This window comes from Olea europaea, chromosome 10, assembly GCF_002742605.1.
Source record: "Olea europaea var. sylvestris chromosome 10, O_europaea_v1, whole genome shotgun sequence".
Taxonomy (NCBI): Eukaryota; Viridiplantae; Streptophyta; class Magnoliopsida; order Lamiales; family Oleaceae; genus Olea; species Olea europaea.
In genome coordinates, this window is record NC_036246.1 from 42,467,661 (window position 1) to 42,489,055 (window position 21,395).

The 21,395-nt window shown below is 33.8% G+C and overlaps 2 protein-coding genes across 3 annotated transcripts; both read left to right on the forward strand.

Moving 5' to 3' along the window:
* Positions 1–880: 880 nt before the first annotated feature.
* On the forward strand, positions 881–8,356 carry LOC111402351 (G-type lectin S-receptor-like serine/threonine-protein kinase B120). Its single transcript, XM_023030580.1, has 5 exons — positions 881–1,472; positions 6,847–7,057; positions 7,149–7,386; positions 7,463–7,613; positions 7,915–8,356. The coding sequence occupies exons 1-5, from the start codon at positions 1,281–1,283 to the stop codon at positions 8,287–8,289; spliced, it is 1,167 nt and encodes a 388-aa protein (XP_022886348.1). The 5' UTR covers positions 881–1,280; the 3' UTR covers positions 8,290–8,356.
* Positions 8,357–10,620: 2,264 nt separating this feature from the next.
* Positions 10,621–20,097, forward strand: LOC111402352. Of its 2 annotated transcripts, XM_023030581.1 has the most exons (12): positions 10,621–10,915; positions 11,226–11,454; positions 11,643–11,877; positions 12,179–12,348; positions 13,818–13,960; positions 14,059–14,236; positions 14,370–14,429; positions 14,514–15,033; positions 15,363–15,475; positions 15,678–15,728; positions 18,124–18,373; positions 19,656–20,097. In XM_023030581.1, exons 2-12 carry the CDS (start codon positions 11,264–11,266, stop codon positions 19,881–19,883), a joined length of 2,139 nt encoding a protein of 712 aa, XP_022886349.1. In that variant the 5' UTR covers positions 10,621–10,915; positions 11,226–11,263; the 3' UTR covers positions 19,884–20,097. The 2 variants fall into 2 exon arrangements, with proteins under 2 accessions (XP_022886349.1, XP_022886350.1); XM_023030582.1 differs by lacking the exon at positions 15,678–15,728 and having other exon boundaries at positions 10,622–10,915.
* The last annotated feature ends 1,298 nt before the right edge of the window (positions 20,098–21,395 follow it).

The window sequence follows — 21,395 nt, forward strand, 5'->3', positions numbered from 1 at the left end:
TTGAAATGTAGAGCCACTATATCCCCAATACATTAGTATTCCAAGTTGTTCTCAAATATTTTTCGTTGGTTGCAATTTTCCATTTGCTTAAATGAATTTTGTGATATAAATATGACAGTGTTATAATGCTAATAATCTATTATTCATGTTAAGCCCATCATACATAGGCAAGACATGTCGAAAAATGAACTAATTATCACTTTTGCATGCTGACTCTCACATAAGTTTATTTTTAAGTAGAGTATAGTTTAATTTTGAATTCGAACAATTCGTTGCAAGTATCCCTTAACTCAAATGGCAGAGTGAAAGATACAGTGTGAAATATGAAAGAACCTTTAAAAGTGTGATAGTAGGCACGTGTACCACATCAATGATGTTGTTACATTATCCACCCAAGAAACGTCAAGCCGACATTCACTGCAACTTTCTAACCCTCTAGCATAGCCATACATTCACTAAGGTGACGGGAGAGTTCACCTCCAAATAAATTTAGATGTAGAATCAACCCTTTCACATCTCTCATGTCAAAAAGTAACTCAAACATTGTGACGTCCATGACCCAGCTTTACAAAAACATCAAAATTGATTTTTAAATTAGTGATAAATCATAACTGATGATGAATTGCATTATTCATTAAAAATTACCACGTCTAAAATAAAAAATTTTGAACCGAATTTCAAGTTTCTAATTATTGCACATATTATATTAGTGATATAATATTTAAGCATCTATTATTTATATCAAAGATCCACGAAATTCATGATAGTCATCGCTTAAAAAAAAGTCAATCAAATCTTTCAAAGTCCCAATACACCCCCCTTATTCTAATAGAGCAGAGTTGAATGGGTTTTGTATAAAAATTATCAATAAACATGATCAACGACTAGCACTTCATCGTCCCTCAACCACCTTGAAAAAAACTGTTGAAATTTTCGTTATCTGATTCTCATTTCACTCCAACAAATTCAAACACATTTAATTTTATACGGCCGGACACCTTGGACGGTACTTTGACCAAGGAAAATTAAAAGAAAAGATGGACCGGAACTGCCCCAAATTGTAAATTGAATAGCAACTTCGTTGTCAACGCCTTTTTCCAGTTGAATTTGCCCTTTTTTTTTTTTGTCAATTTGGAGTAGCCCACCTGTTGGTACAAAGCTGCAGTAAAATCCAGAGAATAGCGAATATATACCGGTGAATGTTCATGTAATTGGGCTAAAATTTCAGTAGAAAGCCCAATATTAGAGAATTCATTTCTGTCAGTCTGTTTGATGCCTCCATGCGACTATTTTCCGACATGTACAGCTGTTTGCGGCGGCGCCTGAGGGCCACAAACGGAGACGACGCCGCGGACGATGGCACAGAAGAATCTTGCGACTTGTTTTTCAGTCTCCAGAAGCTGCAAATTGCCACCAATTTCTTCTCCGAAATGAACCGGCTGGGCCAAGGTGGCTTTGGGCCCGTCTACAAGGTACTCTTTTCGCCTTCTCCAAGGAGTTATACTTTTCTCTTCATGGGTTAAGAATAATCGATAGGATTGGGATGGATTTTTTAAAAATCCTTCTAAATTTACTGGGTGTCTTCAAATAAGATTTTGGTTGATTTTAAAATATTATAAATTCCAATAAATTTTGTGTAATTGAATGAATTTTCACAAATTTCTTAAGAATCTCGTCAAATATGGTGAAATTCAAAAATTTGATTATGTTTTTTAATTTGAAATCCATCCAAATATTTTAAAATCCCCCTCTTAGTCAAATCTTTATAAATTCACTAATTATTGAAAATATATAAATTTTAAAGGATTTTATTGAATTTCATTAAAATCTCAATTTGGTATACATAAATTTTAATGAAATTCATTAAAATTTCAATTGAGGACACATAAATTTTGCCCTTGTTTGAGCCCCATTTCAAGGAAAAGAATATATTTTTTAAATAGTAATTGATGGATAATGTGTGGTTAAAAATTAAGGAAAAATTTTGAATTTGTGTGTAATATTATTTTATTGAAAAATATGTGATTTAAAATGAGTTTTGAAAAAATAAACTTTTAGAAAAACGTAGCTCATACAAGGGTTTTAAAGAATTTTTAAAATTCATCACAATCTCAATTGTGGACATTCCCCTTAGTTGTCTAATTTTAATGAAATCCATTAAAATTTAGATGGTGATAATTGTGTTTTTAATGAAACTCAACGAAATCCTTTAAAATTTAGGCATTCTTGATAACTTAATGAATTCATAATTCATTAATAGAGGGGTTTTAAAAGATTTGAATGAATTTTAAACTTAAAAATACATATAACCATATCTTTTAAAATTCATCAAAATCTTTTGATGAGATTCTTACAGAATTTGTGAAAATCTATTCAAATCCACGAAATTTATCAAAATTTGTAATCTTTTCAAATCCTTCAAAATTCTAGTTGAGGATGCCACCATTAGAGGTTAACGGAGTTTTCTAAGTGACATTTTTTACTTAGGAGAAAGAAAATACATCAAAACATGCTTTGAATATGAACAAAATATCCCGAGCTCTATTGTGACGGTTTTGGTACTTTTTGCAACTGTTTTTCTGTCACAAAAACTTCTTGCTTGTAGTGATATCACCGATACACCTCTGCGCTTGAAATCCAATTTCAAAATAATGTCTTCATTGTAAATTAGAGGACATCTTGCCCATTAACTAAGAAGCAATACGCCTATGAGTTAGGACTAGCAAGTTTTAGTAGCAACAATGAATGACATCACAATAGGAGGTCATGAAATGAATTGAACCTACCTTTTGGAAGGATGAATTTCACAGTGAGCTAGATTCATAATTGCCAATCAAACTGAGTAAGTCGCAGATTTTCCTTGAGGGTGTAAAGAATACACGTGACTGTTCAAAATGAGGCTAAAAGTTGATGGCCGATCTGCAAGTATAAAACTAGATTGCTAGCTGATGGTGGTGCTCGAAAAGGAAGGGATTGATCTCTTTGGTATTTACTAATGATCAGAATATCTATATTCAGGATGTAATTACCCTATCAATTGGGCTCGTTCCATTAATTGGAGAAGAAAACAGATTTGGAGATTGATGAGAAGAAATTTGCATCAAAAACTTGAATGCTTTCTTTACATGAACAAGAGAATGAAGTTTGTAAAACATGCGATTTCTGTGTGTGGATTGAATTGACACCAAAGGAGTTGCATGAGAAATTTGATAAAACCTCTAATTGCTTTATCACAAAATAATGTGATAATTGTGTATGCAATAAATGATGACAATTATAATTACTGCATGCTTATACTTGGGATGACATGCATCACATTTTTGTGGATGACACTAAAATGTGCTATTCATCTATCATTGTTAGAATTGAGTTGTGACTCGAATTCTTGTTAAGTATTTAATTGGAAATACTGGATGAGGAGTATTTGGAGTTGGTAGTAGATTTGAAGATGTCTTGGAGGAGTGCAAGGTGAATTTGATTCCTATTTCATCCGAAATTCTCCATTATTAGTTTTACACATTGTATTGATACTTTACCTTATATTGAACTCTTCATGTATTAATTCTCCTAATATATTAGAAATTCTTTTGTTATAAATACGTGGTGTACAACACATATTAGAATTGACCAATTGTCCAATTAGTTATTGGTCCAAAGAGATACTTTGTAACTCTTTACTATTAATTATAGTTAATTCTCTGCATCTGCCTGTGGTTTTCCTAAATTTGGGTTTGCACTAAATCTTTTTTCTTGTGATCTATTTTTTCATATTGCTTATGTTATTCTCGTCTTTATTATTTGGCCTAGTTCTTAACAAGTGGTATCCGAGCGATTTTGATAACTTGTTTGTTTCTAATAAGTGGTATCAAAGCCAAAGTTTTGCGGTTCTTGGGAGGGCTAGATTAGTTATAAAAGCGAGGTTTGAATAAAGTTAATTGTTTCAGGGATGACAAGTATGAAATTTGAGATTCTGCTTTTGCATCGTGACACCAGATTTTATAATGGCAAATTTTTGTTTGGACCCCGGAGGGGAAGCAACGTAAGGAGTTATGATCTTGTTGCTCGTGGAGATAATTCGAGCAAATTCATTAACTCAGATGGAATTAGTTGTGAACCTGATGATTTTGTTGTTCATGGTGATTTGAACAAGTTTGGTGCCCAAAGTAATTCTGTTGGTAAGTCGTGCTTGGATCTAGTTCACAGTTGTTGAGTATGCCCGAAGGGGCATCGTGGAAGAGATGGAATAGTTTGGTGGAGTGTTTTGTTTGGAGAATTTTGTTGGAGTTAAAAAGTTAAAGTTTTATCCCTTGCAACGTGTCAAGGTGAAGTTTGTTAGAATTAGGTTATGACCCGAATTCTTGTTGAGTATTTGGTTGAAAACACTGGATGAGGAATATTGGGAGTTGGTAGTAGATTTGAAGATGTCTTGATGGAGTCTAAGGTGAATTTGACTCCTATTTCATCCTAAGTTCTTAATCATTGGTTTTACCCATTGTATCGAGACTTTACCTTATATTAAAACCTTTTATGTATTAATTCTTCTAATATGTTAGGGATTCTTTGGTTTTAAATGTGTGGTGTACAACATATTGGAATCGACCAATTGTCCAACTATTGGTCCAAAGAGATTCTTTGTAATTCCATACTATTGATTATGGTGAATTCTCCTCCTTTGCCTGTGGTTTTCCTAGATTTGGGTTTCCTCGTTAACTTTTTTTTTTTTTTTTGGTTGTGATCCATTATTATCATATTGTTCATATTATTTTCGTTTTTATTATTTGGCCTGATTCTCAACAAGTGGTATCAGAGCGATTTTGGCAAGTTGTTTGTTCTAACAATCGTTGTTATGAAAGACCTAGGAGTAGCATATATGATCTTGAGACAAATGTTAAACAAACTAGGGGTTTACTTCATGATGGAAATTTAATTATCTTTGGATCCTATTGACTTTGTAACACAACATACACATAATAAAGAATAAAAGTTTGAATATGTTACAATATGAATTATGCTAGATCATGGCATGCTGGGTTTTTTGTTTAAAATTCTAAACAAGACATAGTACTTTTGCTGTAATCAGACCAACTAGGTAAACACACTATCACTCAGCACAGTCACTTGTGAGTTATCATGGACTTGGATCTTTAGTATACTGGTAACTTTCTTGTGGAAATGAGTTAAATGATATGTTATGTTGAAGGTCTTTTTCTTACGATCTAATGAGCATTCCTGTGTTTCGATACTGGAATTGTTCATAGTCTCTGATAATTTAAAAGTTTCTGAAATTAGCTTCTGTCCACGGCCTAAATTTGACCTTTATTGCTATATAGTGTTAATTTTAATTTAGCACCGTACATATATCTTTTTTGTGTTAACTGATCGTCTTGCAAAATTCATTTTAGAATATTTTGATAGTACAAGAAATAAAAAAAGTCAAAATGGAGCATATTGAGCCTTCCATTCAATATGCATATTAACACAATACATTATCTTAAAAGATGAAAACTAAAAGACAACAAAAATGTACCAAAAACATGCAATACGAATATCTTAAGACAACTTAAGGCACAACTTGCGATTCCTCTAAACATCGAACTTGGCGTGAGCCATAATTGACATTATGAAAGAAAAACTCCAATTTGTTCCATGGTTACATGCATCGCTAATTAATAATTAATTTTCATTTATTAATGCCTACACTTTCAACAGCTTTACATGCGTAACCTACAAGGTGTATCTTTAAAGATCCAGAGGCCAAGAATCTGCAGTTTCAAATTTTTAGTCTACTAACACCACATATGTACTTTAGCTGCACGATAATCATTAGTCATATGATTATTGGGAGAGTTTTCGGAAGTTGCAATTTATATGCAATTCTGCTGCAGGATCTAAACTAAAGTTTTAAGTATGAGCATTACTAAGAATAAACTTATAATAGAATGTTAGTTTCACAATGGAACTTGGTTCTTTTTATTGCTATGACAACAAATATGGATAAAAGAAATGCATTTCTTTACAAGCTTTATAAATGTAAAGATATTTATGCAGTCTTATAGGTTTCTTTAACCATATGTCAATTTTTAAAATATCATCAAGCAGGCATTTTATGAAAATGCAGCACGTCCATTCAAAGAAATTTCTAGAGAAGGCTGTAATCCGCAGCAAGCCCAGAAGAAACTAGAAGAAATCAATTTTATAATTATTCTATCACTACCGCCACAAGAAAAATTATCCAGAAGCTTGCTGCCTTTTCTTCCCAACGACATACTATAAGAACCATCCACCAACTTTCCTGCCTATGTATACTGCTGTAGTGTATTGTGTATGTATAAGTTGCGGTTGAGAGAAAGGTATGTGAGAAAGACTTCATAGAGTGAGTCACGTGAGTGGATAGATAGTGGGGAAGTTGATTTACTGCTGTAGTCCTTCAATTAAGTATCAGTTCTAGAGCCTGTTTGATGCCCATTTGTTTGGAAAAAATGTATTTTGGAATAGAGATTTGATGGAGAATATTTAGTTAAAAAATAAGGAAATGTTTTGGATTTGCGTGTAATAATATTTTACCGAAGAATGTCAATGTGTGTTTGAAAAGTAGATAGAAAACAATGCATTTTGAAAAAAATGAAAATAAAACGAGGCCATGGTTTAGTGTGCGTAAGTGAGGTGCTAGAATATTGTGTCCCATTTTCCTTAAAAATACATCAATAAAATTATTATTTTGTGGGTTTAAACTCAACATCTTAATTTCACTGCATTAATTAACCGTGTTTGTCGTCCAGAAAAGTACTGAACTATAACTACGTGCCCTTTTTCTAATGAATTCTTTTGTCATATTCCTGTCCCCAGGGACTGATGCCTAATGGTCAAGAAGTAGCCGTGAAGAAGCTGTCCTTCAATTCTGGACAAGGGCTGAAAGAATTCAAGAATGAGGTCAAACTATTATTGAGAATTCAACACAGGAACTTAGTCACATTGCTCGGATGTTGCGTGGAAGGACCTGAAAAGATGCTTGTGTATGAGTATTTGCCTAACAAGAGTCTCGACTACTTCCTTTTTGGTAATTTTTTTCTTCTGTCGGATGACTTAAACTATTTTGTTATGCAAAATTTTGGATAAGATATGAAACTTGGCATGGTGTTACTTTTCAGATAAAAAGAAGTCTCAGCTTCTGGATTGGAAGAAACGATTAGAAATAGTTAATGGTATTGCAAGAGGCCTTCTCTATCTGCATCAAGAAGCGCCTGAAAGGATTATTCATAGAGACATTAAAGCCAGTAATATATTGCTAGATGAGCAGTTGAATCCAAAAATCTCGGATTTTGGTCTCGCAAGGTTGTTTCCTGGGGATGACACACATTTAAACACATTTAAGGTTTCCGGCACTCAGTGAGTTGTTGCTCCTCATCTCTTTCCATGTCATTTTCTCCAGTTAACGGAGAGCTTAACGTCTTTTTTAATGCAGTGGTTATATGGCTCCTGAGTACGTAATTCATGGATATTTGTCTGTGAAGACAGATGTCTTTAGCTTCGGCATTTTGGTCTTGGAAATTGTCGGTGGGAGAAAAAATTATGACAGGTTGCTTGATGCTGAAAAGGCCAACCTCTTAAATTATGTAAGAGAAGAAGTTATTATGAAATTTCTTTCCCAATTATGCCATTTTCTTTATAAATGCTATTTTTTTTAATACTCATGATGAGGACAAAAATGGAGGCGTGCTAATATCCCATTATATAGTTGAAAACTGGGTATGAGTTGGACATTAGATGAAAAAATGGAATGGCCTTGCATGTGGAAAGCATGATGAAGACTAAATTTGTAGAAAAAATGTATCCCCGTAACTACTTAAACCTTTAGATAAGATGCTTCAACAATTTGTACTTTTGTTTAATAACTTGGATATCTCATCGTTACAGACATGGACACTTTTCAAGGCGGGGAAGTCGGAGGAACTAGTTAGAGGAAGCCTCGATAAATACAATCCCGAAGAAGCTGCAATGTGCATTCAATTAGGATTGTTATGCTGTCAAGCTAGTGTTGCAGATAGGCCAGATATGAACTCTGTTCATCTCATGCTATCAAGCGATTCGTTCACTTTACCTAGACCTACGAAGCCCGCGATCCATGGCCAAGTAGGCAGGTACAATACGGCCTCATCTGCTCCTTTTACTAACAATACAAACAGTAGCACCAACCAAACTGGCGTTACTAAGGACTCCATAGGTACTAGTTTTGTTGAGGATTACTCTAGAAATTCGATCTCCTATTCATCAGTGGAGGAAGGTAGATGACTTTGTAAGTATATTATTGAGTTATATAGTATGTCTTGATGAATATACAGTCCAGTCTTCTTTGATAGTTTTTTCTCTCACAAATTTGAAATTGTTGTTCAGTTATCATCTTTTGAAATATGATATCAAAGGTGAACCAAAAAACTACCAATCTGTCAAATCAAAATCGAAATCGCAATTTTGAAACTGTTGATTCCGTGTGATTTGGGTTCGAATAGTATTTGTCCTTGCACGAGTCACATCCCCCTTTCTGCAAAATATGAGGTTCAAATTTTGAAGGAGTACAAGTCATTTATATTCATTAAAAGTTGAACCTCGACCTTGAGGGCCCCACTGCTCCATCATTGAAGCATCGTGAGGGAGATAAATCGTTGGATGTGCCTCAACAGACCAGGGAATAAGAGTTTATCCATACACTGGTACCTACAAAAAGTCAAATTTCATATTTCAGGAATCGAACCCTCACACTGCAACTGCTAGCAAGGTTGAAACTAGCTTATTCCTGTCTTTTACACCACTGGATTATGCCCCACGAGGTGAAGTCATTTATATTCATTGATTCAAGAATTGGGGTGGAATTGCGATGACCATGGAAGTCATATTTTTTGTATTCCTTTATTATCCATTAGGAATCTTGAAAAAAAAATGATGAATTATTGCGCATAGATTTCAATAACAATTTTGTGTTCAAAATTGTCCTTCAGGCAATAGCATTTTTAATTTTAATAGTAAATTTCGTTTGCATTATTATTGAATAAAATTTTAATTTTAACAATATAAAAAATTACAATATTATTACAAAATAGTGGTTTATAAGTTATAATTAGTTTTTTATTTAAATTTTTTATTTTTTGGGTAATACGTGTCCGAGAAAAAGTAACATAATTTTTGAAAACCAGAATACAAGGCCAAAAAGGAAGGTATTTCTGAAATCAAATGTTCTCCCAAATACAAAAGTCGATGATTCAGAATGAAACAATGAAATCTCAATTTTTTTCTTTCTTTTTTTCTTTCTTCGTTAAAATAAATCAGTATTAAAAAAAGATTTCCTTTCTTTTAGTTCTTTTCTTTTATGAAAAAATTGGAAAAACAAAAAAGTATACATATATCGAAAAAAGTTCTTCTTTTTTATTATTATTATTCGTTTTTTTAGTGATAACTAGTTTACAAACTACAATCATCATTCCTAATTAAATTAACGTGTAAATATATTGACAATTATTATTTTTTGTTTGTTTTCACTAATAATGAAAATATTTTGCAAAACGAGTGAGGAAAGATATTAAAGGAAGATAAAAGATCAAGTACTAAACGGGAAACATCATAGACAGAGTATTGCCTTAGCCTATTTTGTGACCTAAGAAATTTCTCTATAGAATCAAGATCCATCCTTTACCAATCTACATTTTCTGTTGAAAATAAACGAGTCCACCCACCAACCATCACTATATCCCTAGGAATGGTATAGAGCAGTAGCAATATTTTAAAAATACATACGTATTTGTGGGCCGACATATGCTGCTAGAGATTAAGATTTAGAAATGGCAAATTGGTAGCTGCAACATTTTCCTCATTGCACTGTCTGTCTGTGCTGTTGTCATTCTTGCTGTAATTGTCTCTCTATCTCAAAGTTATAAGATCTGATTCGATCGTTCGACTCGAATAAATCATCGTGTCATCGAGACGTCTTGCTGTAATTTTTCCGTTCTTTAGTCAAACAATTTTGAAAAAATCAATATTACAAAATTTACTCTCCCAAAAAATAAGTCTTAAACAAACTTTAAGTAGTAATTTTGAATATATTGTTAAAATTAATATTTAATATTGACCGAATTTATAAGTTATCTATAAATTTATTTTCAGATCTATAGAAATTTTGTAAGCAAGAGATACTTTTATTTGATTTCGAATGACATAGTACATTGACTTACCAGCTATATGTACTACATAAATCGACTTCGCCAAATGCCTGCACTCGAGGGGGTGCGGGGTGGTTCAATTCATCTACATGCTCTTTTGAGATAAAGGTTGCTCATATATTTCCTATAAGCTTAGCCAAACAAGCTCTATAATGTGAAAATGGGTTAAGGAAGACAGTAAAATAATAATAAAGAACCTAGAACAATTTTGTTTTCTTACAAATTTAATAAAATTCAGCATGATACGTCAAATTTATATTGTTTGGTGGGAATAATTTGTAGTTGAATTGTCCTCAGCGATTAATAAATAAAAAAAATAAAGTTGCCATCCGGATACGGTTAGCGCGTGCTTCTATCCTTTTGTCTCTTCATGTTTAATTTTTATCCTTTCCTTAATAAATAAGTACTTTTTTTTCAAAGAAAAGTACTTGTTTTGCGTAATTCATTATTTTGCCATTAAGTATTCCGCGAACCCCACTGCAAGGCAGAATCTAGTCTCAGACGGTCTTTCCGTTTTCGAGTTTTTGAGAAGACGCTGATATTCTTAGCAATCTCCTTCTGTATAGGAATCATTCAATTACAATATCCGATTTTTATTTCTTCGAATTGACTAGATGGGATTTTCGCAAATCGGTTCAGCAGTTCATTTCAGGCTGAGTTCATGAAAAGTTGTCTCTCTCGGGGTTTTTTTCTCATTATTTTTGCAGGTAATTGAATTGCATGTAGCTGGGCAACACAATTTAATTGTGGAAAAGGGTTTTTGGTTGTGATTTCTGATTCAACAAAAAGCATTATTGGGTCTGGGTAACTATAAGAATGTGGATCTTGTTCATTGAATGGAATGGATTATTTTATTCTTGCAAATGGTTGAATGCTTTCAATTGTTGTTACAAGAGGATACCTGGTTAGTGGATTTTCAAATAGTGTTAATTAGTAATTAGTATATGCTAATTGGTAGAGGTTTCACCAGTTCATGGTTTTTCTGTTATTATTGAATGCTAAGCTATTGTTATCTAGGCTGTTGAATAGGCTGCATCGAATAGGGGATCTGGGAAATGGCTATGGCCAGCAAAACTCGGGCCATGCTCGAGGGGCTGGTAAAGGAAGGGTCTTTCAAGTGGTTTACTAAATCACAGAGTCCATTCAATGACGAGATAGATGAGATGAGAAATTCTCCATCTGCTGGGAAGAACTGGCTCCATGATCTCTCTCCCGTGGCAAATGTAGTGGTGCGGAGATGCTCAAAGTTCGTTTTCTGCTTTATCTCTCTTATCCGTTTTGTTATTATAGTTTCAGACTAGATAAAGGAAAGTTTTGTTTCTAATACTTGCAGTCTTATCCAAATGTTTTGGGCAAATTTTGACACATTTAATATTATATGTTCCCTGGAGTATCCACGAACTAACTTGTTTGTGTGCTGTTATTTGCATGCAGAATCCTTGGCATCTCCATGTGCCAACTTCGAGAAAACTTTGATGGAGAGGCTTCTGATTCTTTAAGGCATCCATCAAACTTAGCACGGAACTTTTTGGAATACTGTTGCTTCAGGGCTCTTGCTCTATCTATTCGAGTAACTGGTTATCTGGATGACAAAAAATTTCGCCGGCTTACATTTGATATGATGGTTGCTTGGGAGTTTCCTGCAGCTGCCAGCCAACCATTTCATAATGTATGTATTTTGATAGGTTGATTAACATGATTCCATACATAAGCACTATGCAGCATTTTTATTACCATGAATTTCGCTGTAATTTTTGTTTAAATATCTTTTTCTCTCTCTCTCTTTTTTTTTTTTTTTGGAGTAAACATACTCTTGCATCATGTATGCTATGGGAAATGGCATTTTCTAAGCGTTCTCCACAATCTCTAAAATCTGACATGGGCCTGCTTCGAATTTTTTTATGCTCTCCTAGAAGTTGAAATTGTCCTTGAAATAGTATTGGCTGGTTTGATTCGTATGTTCATTGCAGATAGATGAGGATGTTACAGTTGGAATCGAGGCTTTTTCTCGAATTGCTCCAGCAGTTCCCATTATTGCCAATGTGATTGTCGGTGATAATATCTTTGAGGTGCTTGCTGCTTCTACCAGTGGCCGGCTTCAGTTCTCTGTCTACGATAAGTACCTTAGTGGATTGGAAAGGTAATATCTATTGTTGCAGCATCATTTCATGATCAATTTGTATATATGGGAAATAATTATAGATATCATTCCATTCTCTTAGCAGCTGTTTGACATCGTTTGCTCCCAATTGTTATTTTTATTGATATGGTGGATTATGTCTATGAATATCAATAAAATAATAGGTAATAATTATCATTTTTTTTTTTAAATGAAAGTACTGTCGATAGATTTCCAATCTGCCCGTCTGGTATTGGCCTTCTCAAATTCCACATATGGTAATCCATACAGATTTAACAGTGATTACGTCTTTATAGCTTGAATCCAGGTGCCCAAGATAAATCAGGATTGTTATAGGCTATCTCAGCCTTAAGTCTTACAGAATTGATGTCATTATATGCCATGGATCTTACATGACTACTTGCATAGTTGCTATGTTCAAATGCATACATGTATTACTTTTCTTGCTCTACATTTGCTGGAGAAGGTGGAACAATTTAGATAGTTGATCGTTTGGCTAGGGTGTACTGCCTTGTATTTGAATATACCAGAAATAAATATCTGTTGCTCTGAATTGGATATAAGCTATCAGTTTAGAGTAGCTTTACTTATGCATATGAGAGCTTGCTAGACTCTTATTCTGTTTTCGTAGGAGAATTGACTATAAACTCTTTCTGATATTTCTGCAAATTCGGATGCATGTGAAGTGTTTGAAAGTTGTGAAAGTAGTTACTCTGGAAAGCCATATTCACTTAGCCCATGTTTGGGCTCCATTTTAATTTTAATGCATTTTCTCTTTCTTATTTTTTTTTTTATGACCATGGCTGTTCGCGCCAGCTCACGTGCACTTTGACTAATTCCACGGGGCCCTGAAGTTTACAACCGGTTCTCTTTTTCTTTCTTAGTTTTAACCACATATTCTTTAATAAAATAATGTTACACATAAATCCAAAATTTTCTTTCTTTTTTTAACCACACATTTTCCAAAAAATCACTATTTTAAAATACATTTTTCTCAAAATTACATTTTAATGGAGCCCAAACAAGGGCTTGATAAATCTCACTGCTGTAATGATAATACGTTTGATGGTAATCTGTGAGAAGTTGCTCAAGGTGATTAGAGGAGTAAGTGATAACCAATGTAAGCACAACGCGTAGAATTAGATGCTAAGGTGATTATTTCTGAGGTTTTTACACAAAGGTTAAAGCTTGATTTTCATGCCTCGAGAAAAATAAAAAATCCACCATGGACTGGAGCAAAATTTTTTATTTTCTTTGAGAGGATTGGCATCCCAATGTTTATCGAAAGTTTAGAGAGTCTTACTCCAGCTAAGTGATTCTATGTCGTATCTTGCACATGTTGATGATGTGGGTTTCCATATAAGTTTGAGGGTCTTGAACATGATTTGTTTGGGCAAGTGAGAGTACTGTGCTTAATTTTAATTTGTTTTCCTTTCCTCATTTCAATTTTTGCCTGGTTTTATTTGCAGGGTAATACGAAAACTGAAGAATCAATCGGAATCATCCCTCCTTTCTTCCATCCGATCAAAAAGAGGGGAGAAGATCCTGGAAGTGGATGGAACAGTCACAAGCCAGCCTGTTCTTGAACATGTGGGAATTTCAACATGGCCTGGTAAGTTGTAAAATTCGTGCACTGAAGATTGGGAACATAGTGAAATGACAAGATGTCCTCTGTTATTTTAAACATCCATGACATGTCTATGATTGCAGGTCGGTTAACTTTGACTGATCATGCTCTATACTTCGAAGCTCTTCGTGTTGTTTCTTATGATAAAGCAAAAGTATATGATCTAGCTGATGACTTAAAGCAAGTTGTTAGACCTGAGCTGACTGGACCATGGGGAACCAGGCTTTTTGACAAGGCAGTCTTCTACAAATCAATTTCATTGTAAGGCATGGTGAACGCAGACTATTTTCCTTGATACTTCGACAACATGCACCATCATTTTTACTTCCGCAATATTTTTATCTCCATGTTTATATTTGAGAAGCTTATGAATTCTGTAGTATTCCTTTCTTAGATTGGAGCCAGTTGTAATGGCGTTTCCCGAGCTTAAAGGTCATACCCGTCGTGATTACTGGTTAGCTATTATTCGTGAAGTTTTATATGCCCATAGATTTACACNGTTTCCCGAGCTTAAAGGTCATACCCGTCGTGATTACTGGTTAGCTATTATTCGTGAAGTTTTATATGCCCATAGATTTACACGTAAGTTCGAGATCAGTTCTCTGGAGAAGGATGAAGTGCTTCTGAAAGCAATATTTGGGATTCTGCGAGTACAAGTGCTTAAAGAAATAGGTTCTGCTGTCCCTGTTTCCTGTGAGGCTCTTCTTATGTTCAACGTTTGTGATCAGCTCCCAGGTGGGGACAAAATTTTAGAAAATCTTGCGATCATGTCTACAACGAGAGAATTAGACCGCACAAACTCTGCTAAATCTGGAAGTGGGATGTATTCAATTTCAGCTTTAGCTATCGCTTCTAATTTGGGATTTGCATCAGGAATGAGTTCTGGTGTAGCTAGTGAGACAGGATTAGTTGTTGGTGAAATTGCTGTCGGAGAGATGACTCCTTTGGAGAAAGCAGTTAAAGAAGCTAGAAGCAGCTATAAAAAGGTAGTGCATGCTCAATCTACAATAGATGGAGTTAAAGTTGATGGAATTGACACCAACATGGCAGTGATGAAGGTATTGGGCATGTACTTCTGTAAGAATTTATTTATTCTTTTGTAATTTATATTCCGCATTGAATTTCAAAGAACGAGAGATGGCAGGTTCTCTGCTCAGTCTGCTGTTCCGTATTTTTGTTATAGCGAATTGATATTGATCTCACTTTCTCTCACTATATTACTTTTTTGAAAAATGACTGGCTGCTTTAGCACAAATCTTTCAAATTCTATATTCTATTCTTCATTGACACATTATTTTTTTGTTCTCCCATTTTCTTAATGTGGTGCTGCTGTAATTTTCACAAGCTTTCACCTGCAGTCGTATTTAATAGTCACGTATAATTGCAGGAATTGCTTTCTCCTCTGATTGAAGTTGGAAATTGGCTTCTTTCTTTGCTTTACTGGGAAGACTATTGGAAGTCCGTGGTTTTCTGTTTGGTTTTCACATATATTATCTGGAGGTGAGAAAGTTTTCTTTAACTTCAACTTTTTCAATTGTTTTCAACTTGNGTTTTCTGTTTGGTTTTCACATATATTATCTGGAGGTGAGAAAGTTTTCTTTAACTTCAACTTTTTCAATTGTTTTCAACTTGAAAGGTGTTCTGATTCCTCCTCCTCTCTCCCCCCTCTCCTGTGCTTTGTTGACTCTCTTCGGACATGAAGAGAAAAGTGCCTGACTTGCACTTTGATAATAATTCCACCCAAGCAGCGATTGTAAGAAGAAAGAGTTTTGTTATTCCTTATTTCATACATATTATTGATCATCATAATTCGGATCTTATCATTGTAATAACATAATCATCCTTATGATGTCATGACATTACATATCATTACTGCATAACATAATATATATTAATGTTAACATCGTGATCATTATAGAAAAGACCACTACTTTATCCTCATAAAATCACATAACTCATATCTTCTTGTCTGGACACCTCATTGTAGTAGATATGAGCCATCATAAAACTGTGACCACCAAATACTGGATTATTTTAATTCTGGCATTTGTTCCATAAAACAGATATTTACAGTGCCCATATAAAACTGTATCAGGTATTAGCGTCATAATTATCATCACATTAATGTCATCATCAAAGTTCTCATTTAAACATCATAAAGCCCTACCACCCTATTAGGGTCATCACCACAGTTGAAGACTCTTAAGGATCACACTCGCACTCCTTTCGAGGTATTCAATGTTGCTCCATTCAGGATCGCAACGTCCAAGACATAGAATCACACAAGTTTTTTGAAGTCCAGATGTCCTCGTGTACAAGATACATATACATAGTTTAAAAGTATGGTGAAATTGCATGAATACAACAGACCAATATAGTATTTGAAATTACCTGGGTTTTATAGCTGTTAAGTAATTTAGGCCTAAGAAAAAGAAATTATGGGGATTATAGTCATTGACAAGGCTCTGTATTCACTTTAATTTTTCAACAGGATGACCATGAGAAGAAAAATGCTCAGCGACCCTGGCTCCGATTCCTTGTTGAATGATCCCCTCATTTTATAGCTTAAATTGTTATGGATACATATACATATGCAATAAGCAGGATGAGTACACTGAGAATAAACAATCCATCAAGAACCTTCATGTAATTGTCATTTATTTGGTTAAATTCATAATCATACGTCAAAATCATAAAATAAACAAATAGGTAGTTTGAAGGACTGCTACTCAAGTATATGCAATGAAAATTTTCAAAATGTCTGTTAAGATAGTGAAACAACTAAACAAGGCTGCCAAATGTATTATAACTCTTAAAGAATCTTCTAGGGCATATTCATGATTTGGTCTTTCAGGTCTTCCTCTGGAAACCTTGCTTCGCTACTGGGTGAAAGGCACACCACAGGCCCAATTATCTTATGATGTTAGAAGGAATGGAAGAAAAATGTGGAATAACTAGATACCCCATCAAAGAATCTTCTTTCGAGACATTTTTATTGAACTCTATTAACTAGATAAATCATCAAAGATTTATTAGATTCAACCTGCTGTTTTTAAGGAAATAAATTGTGACAGCTGGAACTTTAAGAAAAATTGGATAATAATATTGGCAGAAATGCATTTTATATCTGAACAAGGATTTTAGTTTGAAGGATACAACAAATTTAGTGTATAGTTAAACAATTGAAAGGAAGTCTATATATATATATATATATATATATATATATATTGTTTAAAATGAAGTCTATATATACATACATATATATGTATGTATATATAGGGAGAATTGGCATATGTATATATTTGCGAACACGTGGCACACATACTTGTGAGTAGTTATCCATGTTGACTTTTTCGATTGTGCACGTGCATGTGTACAGTAGGTGGAAGAACAAAGATAAAACTTGGCACAGAACACCCAATAAAATATCTGAAGGTTATAATATTTGACTTGTCTAAAATAGAAGACAATATCTTACATTTACATCGATTTTGGTTTTACATACATTTTTGGTGACAATTTAAAATTGTCTTCTCAACTAAGATGACATGACTGGTCTTAGGAAATCCCTCTGCAGAGAAGGGTAGCTATGATGTAGAAATATCTCTATTGCCTTGACTGTTGTATTTTCATTAGCACATCATGCAAAGGATGTCATTGTCAAGAGATTGAAAGAAACTTACTGATGGGGGTTCTGAGTAGAATGAGACCTAGTTGAATTGACCGTCATTGTATATGTAGTAGGGAAAATGAGATAAGATTAGATTAGATTCAATTGGTTTTATAAGATTTTGATGTAGTCAGACTTATTGGAAGTTCAGTTAGACTAAAGTCGTTACAACTATAAAATGGGAACTGGGGTTTTAATTTACCTTAGACTATTTATCTTCTTCTTTGTCTTCCTGCTTTGTGTCTCTCCTCTCTTTTCCTTTGTCTTAAGGTTTGTTTGGGAGCGATTTTTTCACTCAAAAAATTGATTTTTTGACCGTTATTTCACTATTCCAGTTGTCATATTTGACTTCTTCTCTCACAGGTGGACCTCACTTTTCTCCTAACGGTCAAAAAATCAATTCTCAAAATCACTCCCAAACAAGCTCTTATTCTGTTCTCTGGCCTATTTTGCGTACTTAGCAATACTTGTTTTGCAGAGGTTGGCTAGGCTATGCCTTTGCAACATTGCTCATCTGTTTTGCAACCTTCATGTTGATTACGCGTTGTTGTGGCCAAGGAAGGCCAGTTGATGAACTCAAACTCAAAGTAATAGCACCCCCTGCAATGAATACCATGGAGCAGCTTTTGGCAGTTCAAAATGCAATTTCTCAAGCTGAAGAGCTAATCCAGGACGGAAACGTTGCTCTTCTCAAATGCCGTGCCTTACTCTTATCAATATTTCCCCAGGTATTGTTTAGTGTATTGGTCTTTCTTGATCGTCTTTTTGTTTTGGAAAACTCAAATTTGTTATTGGTAAATTATTTTGTCAATAACGAGTGCCTTCTGTTCTTTGAAGTTCACTCTCATTTATGTCAAGTGCCATACACCCCTAAGTCTGGACTTGATTTACTGTTTCGATGGAGAAACTAGTAAAATTTCCCCTTTAATCAGTCCAGTTCAATAATTGGCCAGAACCATGGCAGAAACTTGTTAGAGCCAACCAGCCAATACTTTTAAATTAATTCTAGAAAGATACTCCTGCATTATATTTATTACAACTGATATCAGTTATACTTACGACATAGATTTTAATAGGCCATTTATTTCAGGGACAAAATAGCCACCCAAATACATTTCTTTTGTTAGAGTACTTATAAGGAGAGATCTTATTTGTGCTTCTAAAAGAACTCATAGGGTGTCTTCGTTTTTCCCTTCAGACCATACAAATTTCCAGGTGTGTTGTCCCTTCGTGCATCTTGTGTTCCCTTGCAGGGATTCCAATAAGGATTGCCTGCTGATAATGGGAAAGAAATAAGAAATTGGACGACAGTATTTGCTGTCTATAATGCAAAATTAGATCATCTGAAGAAAAATAAATAGGTAAAACAAAAGTAGATAAGAAATTGCTGCCATTCATGTCAAACATGAACTAGAATGCAAGTTTTAGCAAGCACAGCCCTACCTCAATGAAGACGATGAATTGACTGTCTCATACACAAGAAAATCTGTCAATCCAAATGGAGCTCACAACAACCATTATGGCACAATGCCAAAATTGCGTGCATGCATGCTTCAGAAATGTAAACGTTGAAGTCATTTTTAATTTTTTGTACTCAAGCATGTTTGGATATGTTACTTTTTCTTGCTCAAGTGAAAAAACATTATTTATTTTGAAACTAATTATTACCTTATGGTGAAATGTATTACCAACTGTAACCATTCAAAGAAATCATTTATTCTAAAAAGGATTTATATTCTTGTAGTAGATTTTTAAGCTTAGCAGGCTAAATACTCAATTGTCATCAAATCGAATTTTTTTCATTTACGCTTCTGATACCTGAAATTGGTTGCATTGTTGTAAATTTAATTATTGAGTTGTAGCAAGATGAAATGAATATGTACAGAAATGTGGTATTTAGCACTTACTGCCTATGTTTCTTTGTGCTTTGTGGTGCAGCCGTATAATTTTAGCTGCCTTTGGCAAATTGTTAACTTAATTCTTCACTAACGTGACATTACTAATATCCAGGCAACCGAGAAATTTGCAGTTGCACTCTTGGCCACGGCTTTACTGCTGGCGTTTTTGCCTGTAAAATACATTGTCCTACTCGTTTTTCTTGAAACATTTACTAAATACTCACCTCTTAGGAGAGCCTGCACTGAGAGGTGGACGAGAAGATTAAGAGAGTGGTGGTTCAGCATACCAGCTGCTCCTGTTGTTCTTGAAAGAGTCAAAGAAGACAAAAAGAAAAAGTGACTCAAATGTTCGTTCGTTTGTTGTACTATCTATCTTGAGGTTATCTCGGGACTGCGAATTTGTAAATATGGAGGTAAATATAATTATGCCATGTAATTTGTATGTTTCTTCAAATGGATGCTTTGTCTTCAATTCATCCCTGATATCTGCAAGAGCAAGTTAAGAATATTTTGTGCAGGAAGCTTGTGATCTTAATGGTTTGCCTTAGTGTTCTTGATTGGCCATCTTTTTCACTATCTCACCATTAAAATTTTTATACATCGCTATAATTTTGAGGTGTCAAAACATTAGTGTAAGTGTCGCCATGCCGATAAATGTGAATTCTTGAGTAAATTTATTCAGCACCACTGTTGTTGAGCACCAATTTAGATGATAACTGCATGGCATTAAGTGATAGATTCACGTAAATGTATTGTCACATGTTTCATTTAATTAAATCTATCAATTATTGCTAACTAGACTGATATTCTAACATCAATGGTGTAAGAAAGAAAAAAAATTTAGGAAATTGTATTTTTAAAAATGTTTAAAACGTGACATATTTCATTATAAAAATAATAAAAATAGCATGAAAATCAAAGCTAATTTTTTAGTTGTAAAGACCTACAAAAATAACTTAAAAGGTCAAACAAGAATGTCATACTTTGTCTGGTTTATAAGAAACTACTCCAAGAAAATTTTGTCAGCATTTTTATTTTCTGCAAAATGTGTTTTTTTTTTTTTTTTTTTTAAGAAATAAGTGAAATTCAGTATACAAAATATAAATTTACAAAGCATGGTATGCAAATTGTTGATAAACCCTAAATGCAAGTTCTATTTTGTAAATTTACCTTCCCAGAAATGCAAGTAGTTTTTTTTTTTTTTGTAAAATTTCCTTCCTAGAATTGTCGTGATGTTTAAAACATTAAGAGAATGAAAATAGTTATTAGAATTACAAGAACATTGGAAATTCTAATTAGTAGTAAGAAATTGAACCCAACCAGATGGTTCGGTCCCATAATTAAAGTTGAACTCGGCAATTCCATTTTAGAGATACACAATGATTCTTGGTTCAGTTCAATTATTTTTGAAATCGAATCGAATTGGATTGTGTTCAGCCCTAGTTAATGACCAATTAAATTTTACCTAGATGCCAAGGATTTATTATTTTTTACGTCTACATCTCAAATTAAACTTCACTGATGTATATATAATTGTTTAATACTTTCTTTTTAGTTACTTATTTTGGTGACAAATAAGTTCACCGAGGGCACGACTTAATATGACTTGACAATATTAAACAAAAATATATATGCAACAATAATTATTTTTAATTCTATCTAATTTAACTTATTAAGTATGTTATCCTTTTTTTTTTCAAAAATAGCGTTTTCTTTTATTTAATGCTCTTTTCAATATTCTGGTTTATTTTTCTAGAGAAAAATATAAGACGTGAAATTAGACGACGGCATCAAGTCATCTTCTTATTCCAAACCAATTCATTTCTTGTTGAATAACACAATAAAAAAATAG

Excerpts from the sequence above, each read along its gene's own strand:
- LOC111402351 (XM_023030580.1), top strand. The coding sequence starts at position 1,281 with ATGCGACTATTTTCCGACATGTACAGCTGTTTGCGGCGGCGCCTGAGG. Across the intron at positions 1,473-6,846 it reads GCTTTGGGCCCGTCTACAAG|GGACTGATGCCTAATGGTCA; the intron begins GTACTCTTTTCG and ends TCCTGTCCCCAG. Across the intron at positions 7,387-7,462 it reads TTTAAGGTTTCCGGCACTCA|TGGTTATATGGCTCCTGAGT; the intron begins GTGAGTTGTTGC and ends TTTTTAATGCAG.
- LOC111402352 (XM_023030581.1), top strand. The coding sequence starts at position 11,264 with ATGGCTATGGCCAGCAAAACTCGGGCCATGCTCGAGGGGCTGGTAAAG. Across the intron at positions 12,349-13,817 it reads TACCTTAGTGGATTGGAAAG|GGTAATACGAAAACTGAAGA; the intron begins GTAATATCTATT and ends TTTTATTTGCAG. Across the intron at positions 18,374-19,655 it reads TCTTATCAATATTTCCCCAG|GCAACCGAGAAATTTGCAGT; the intron begins GTATTGTTTAGT and ends ACTAATATCCAG.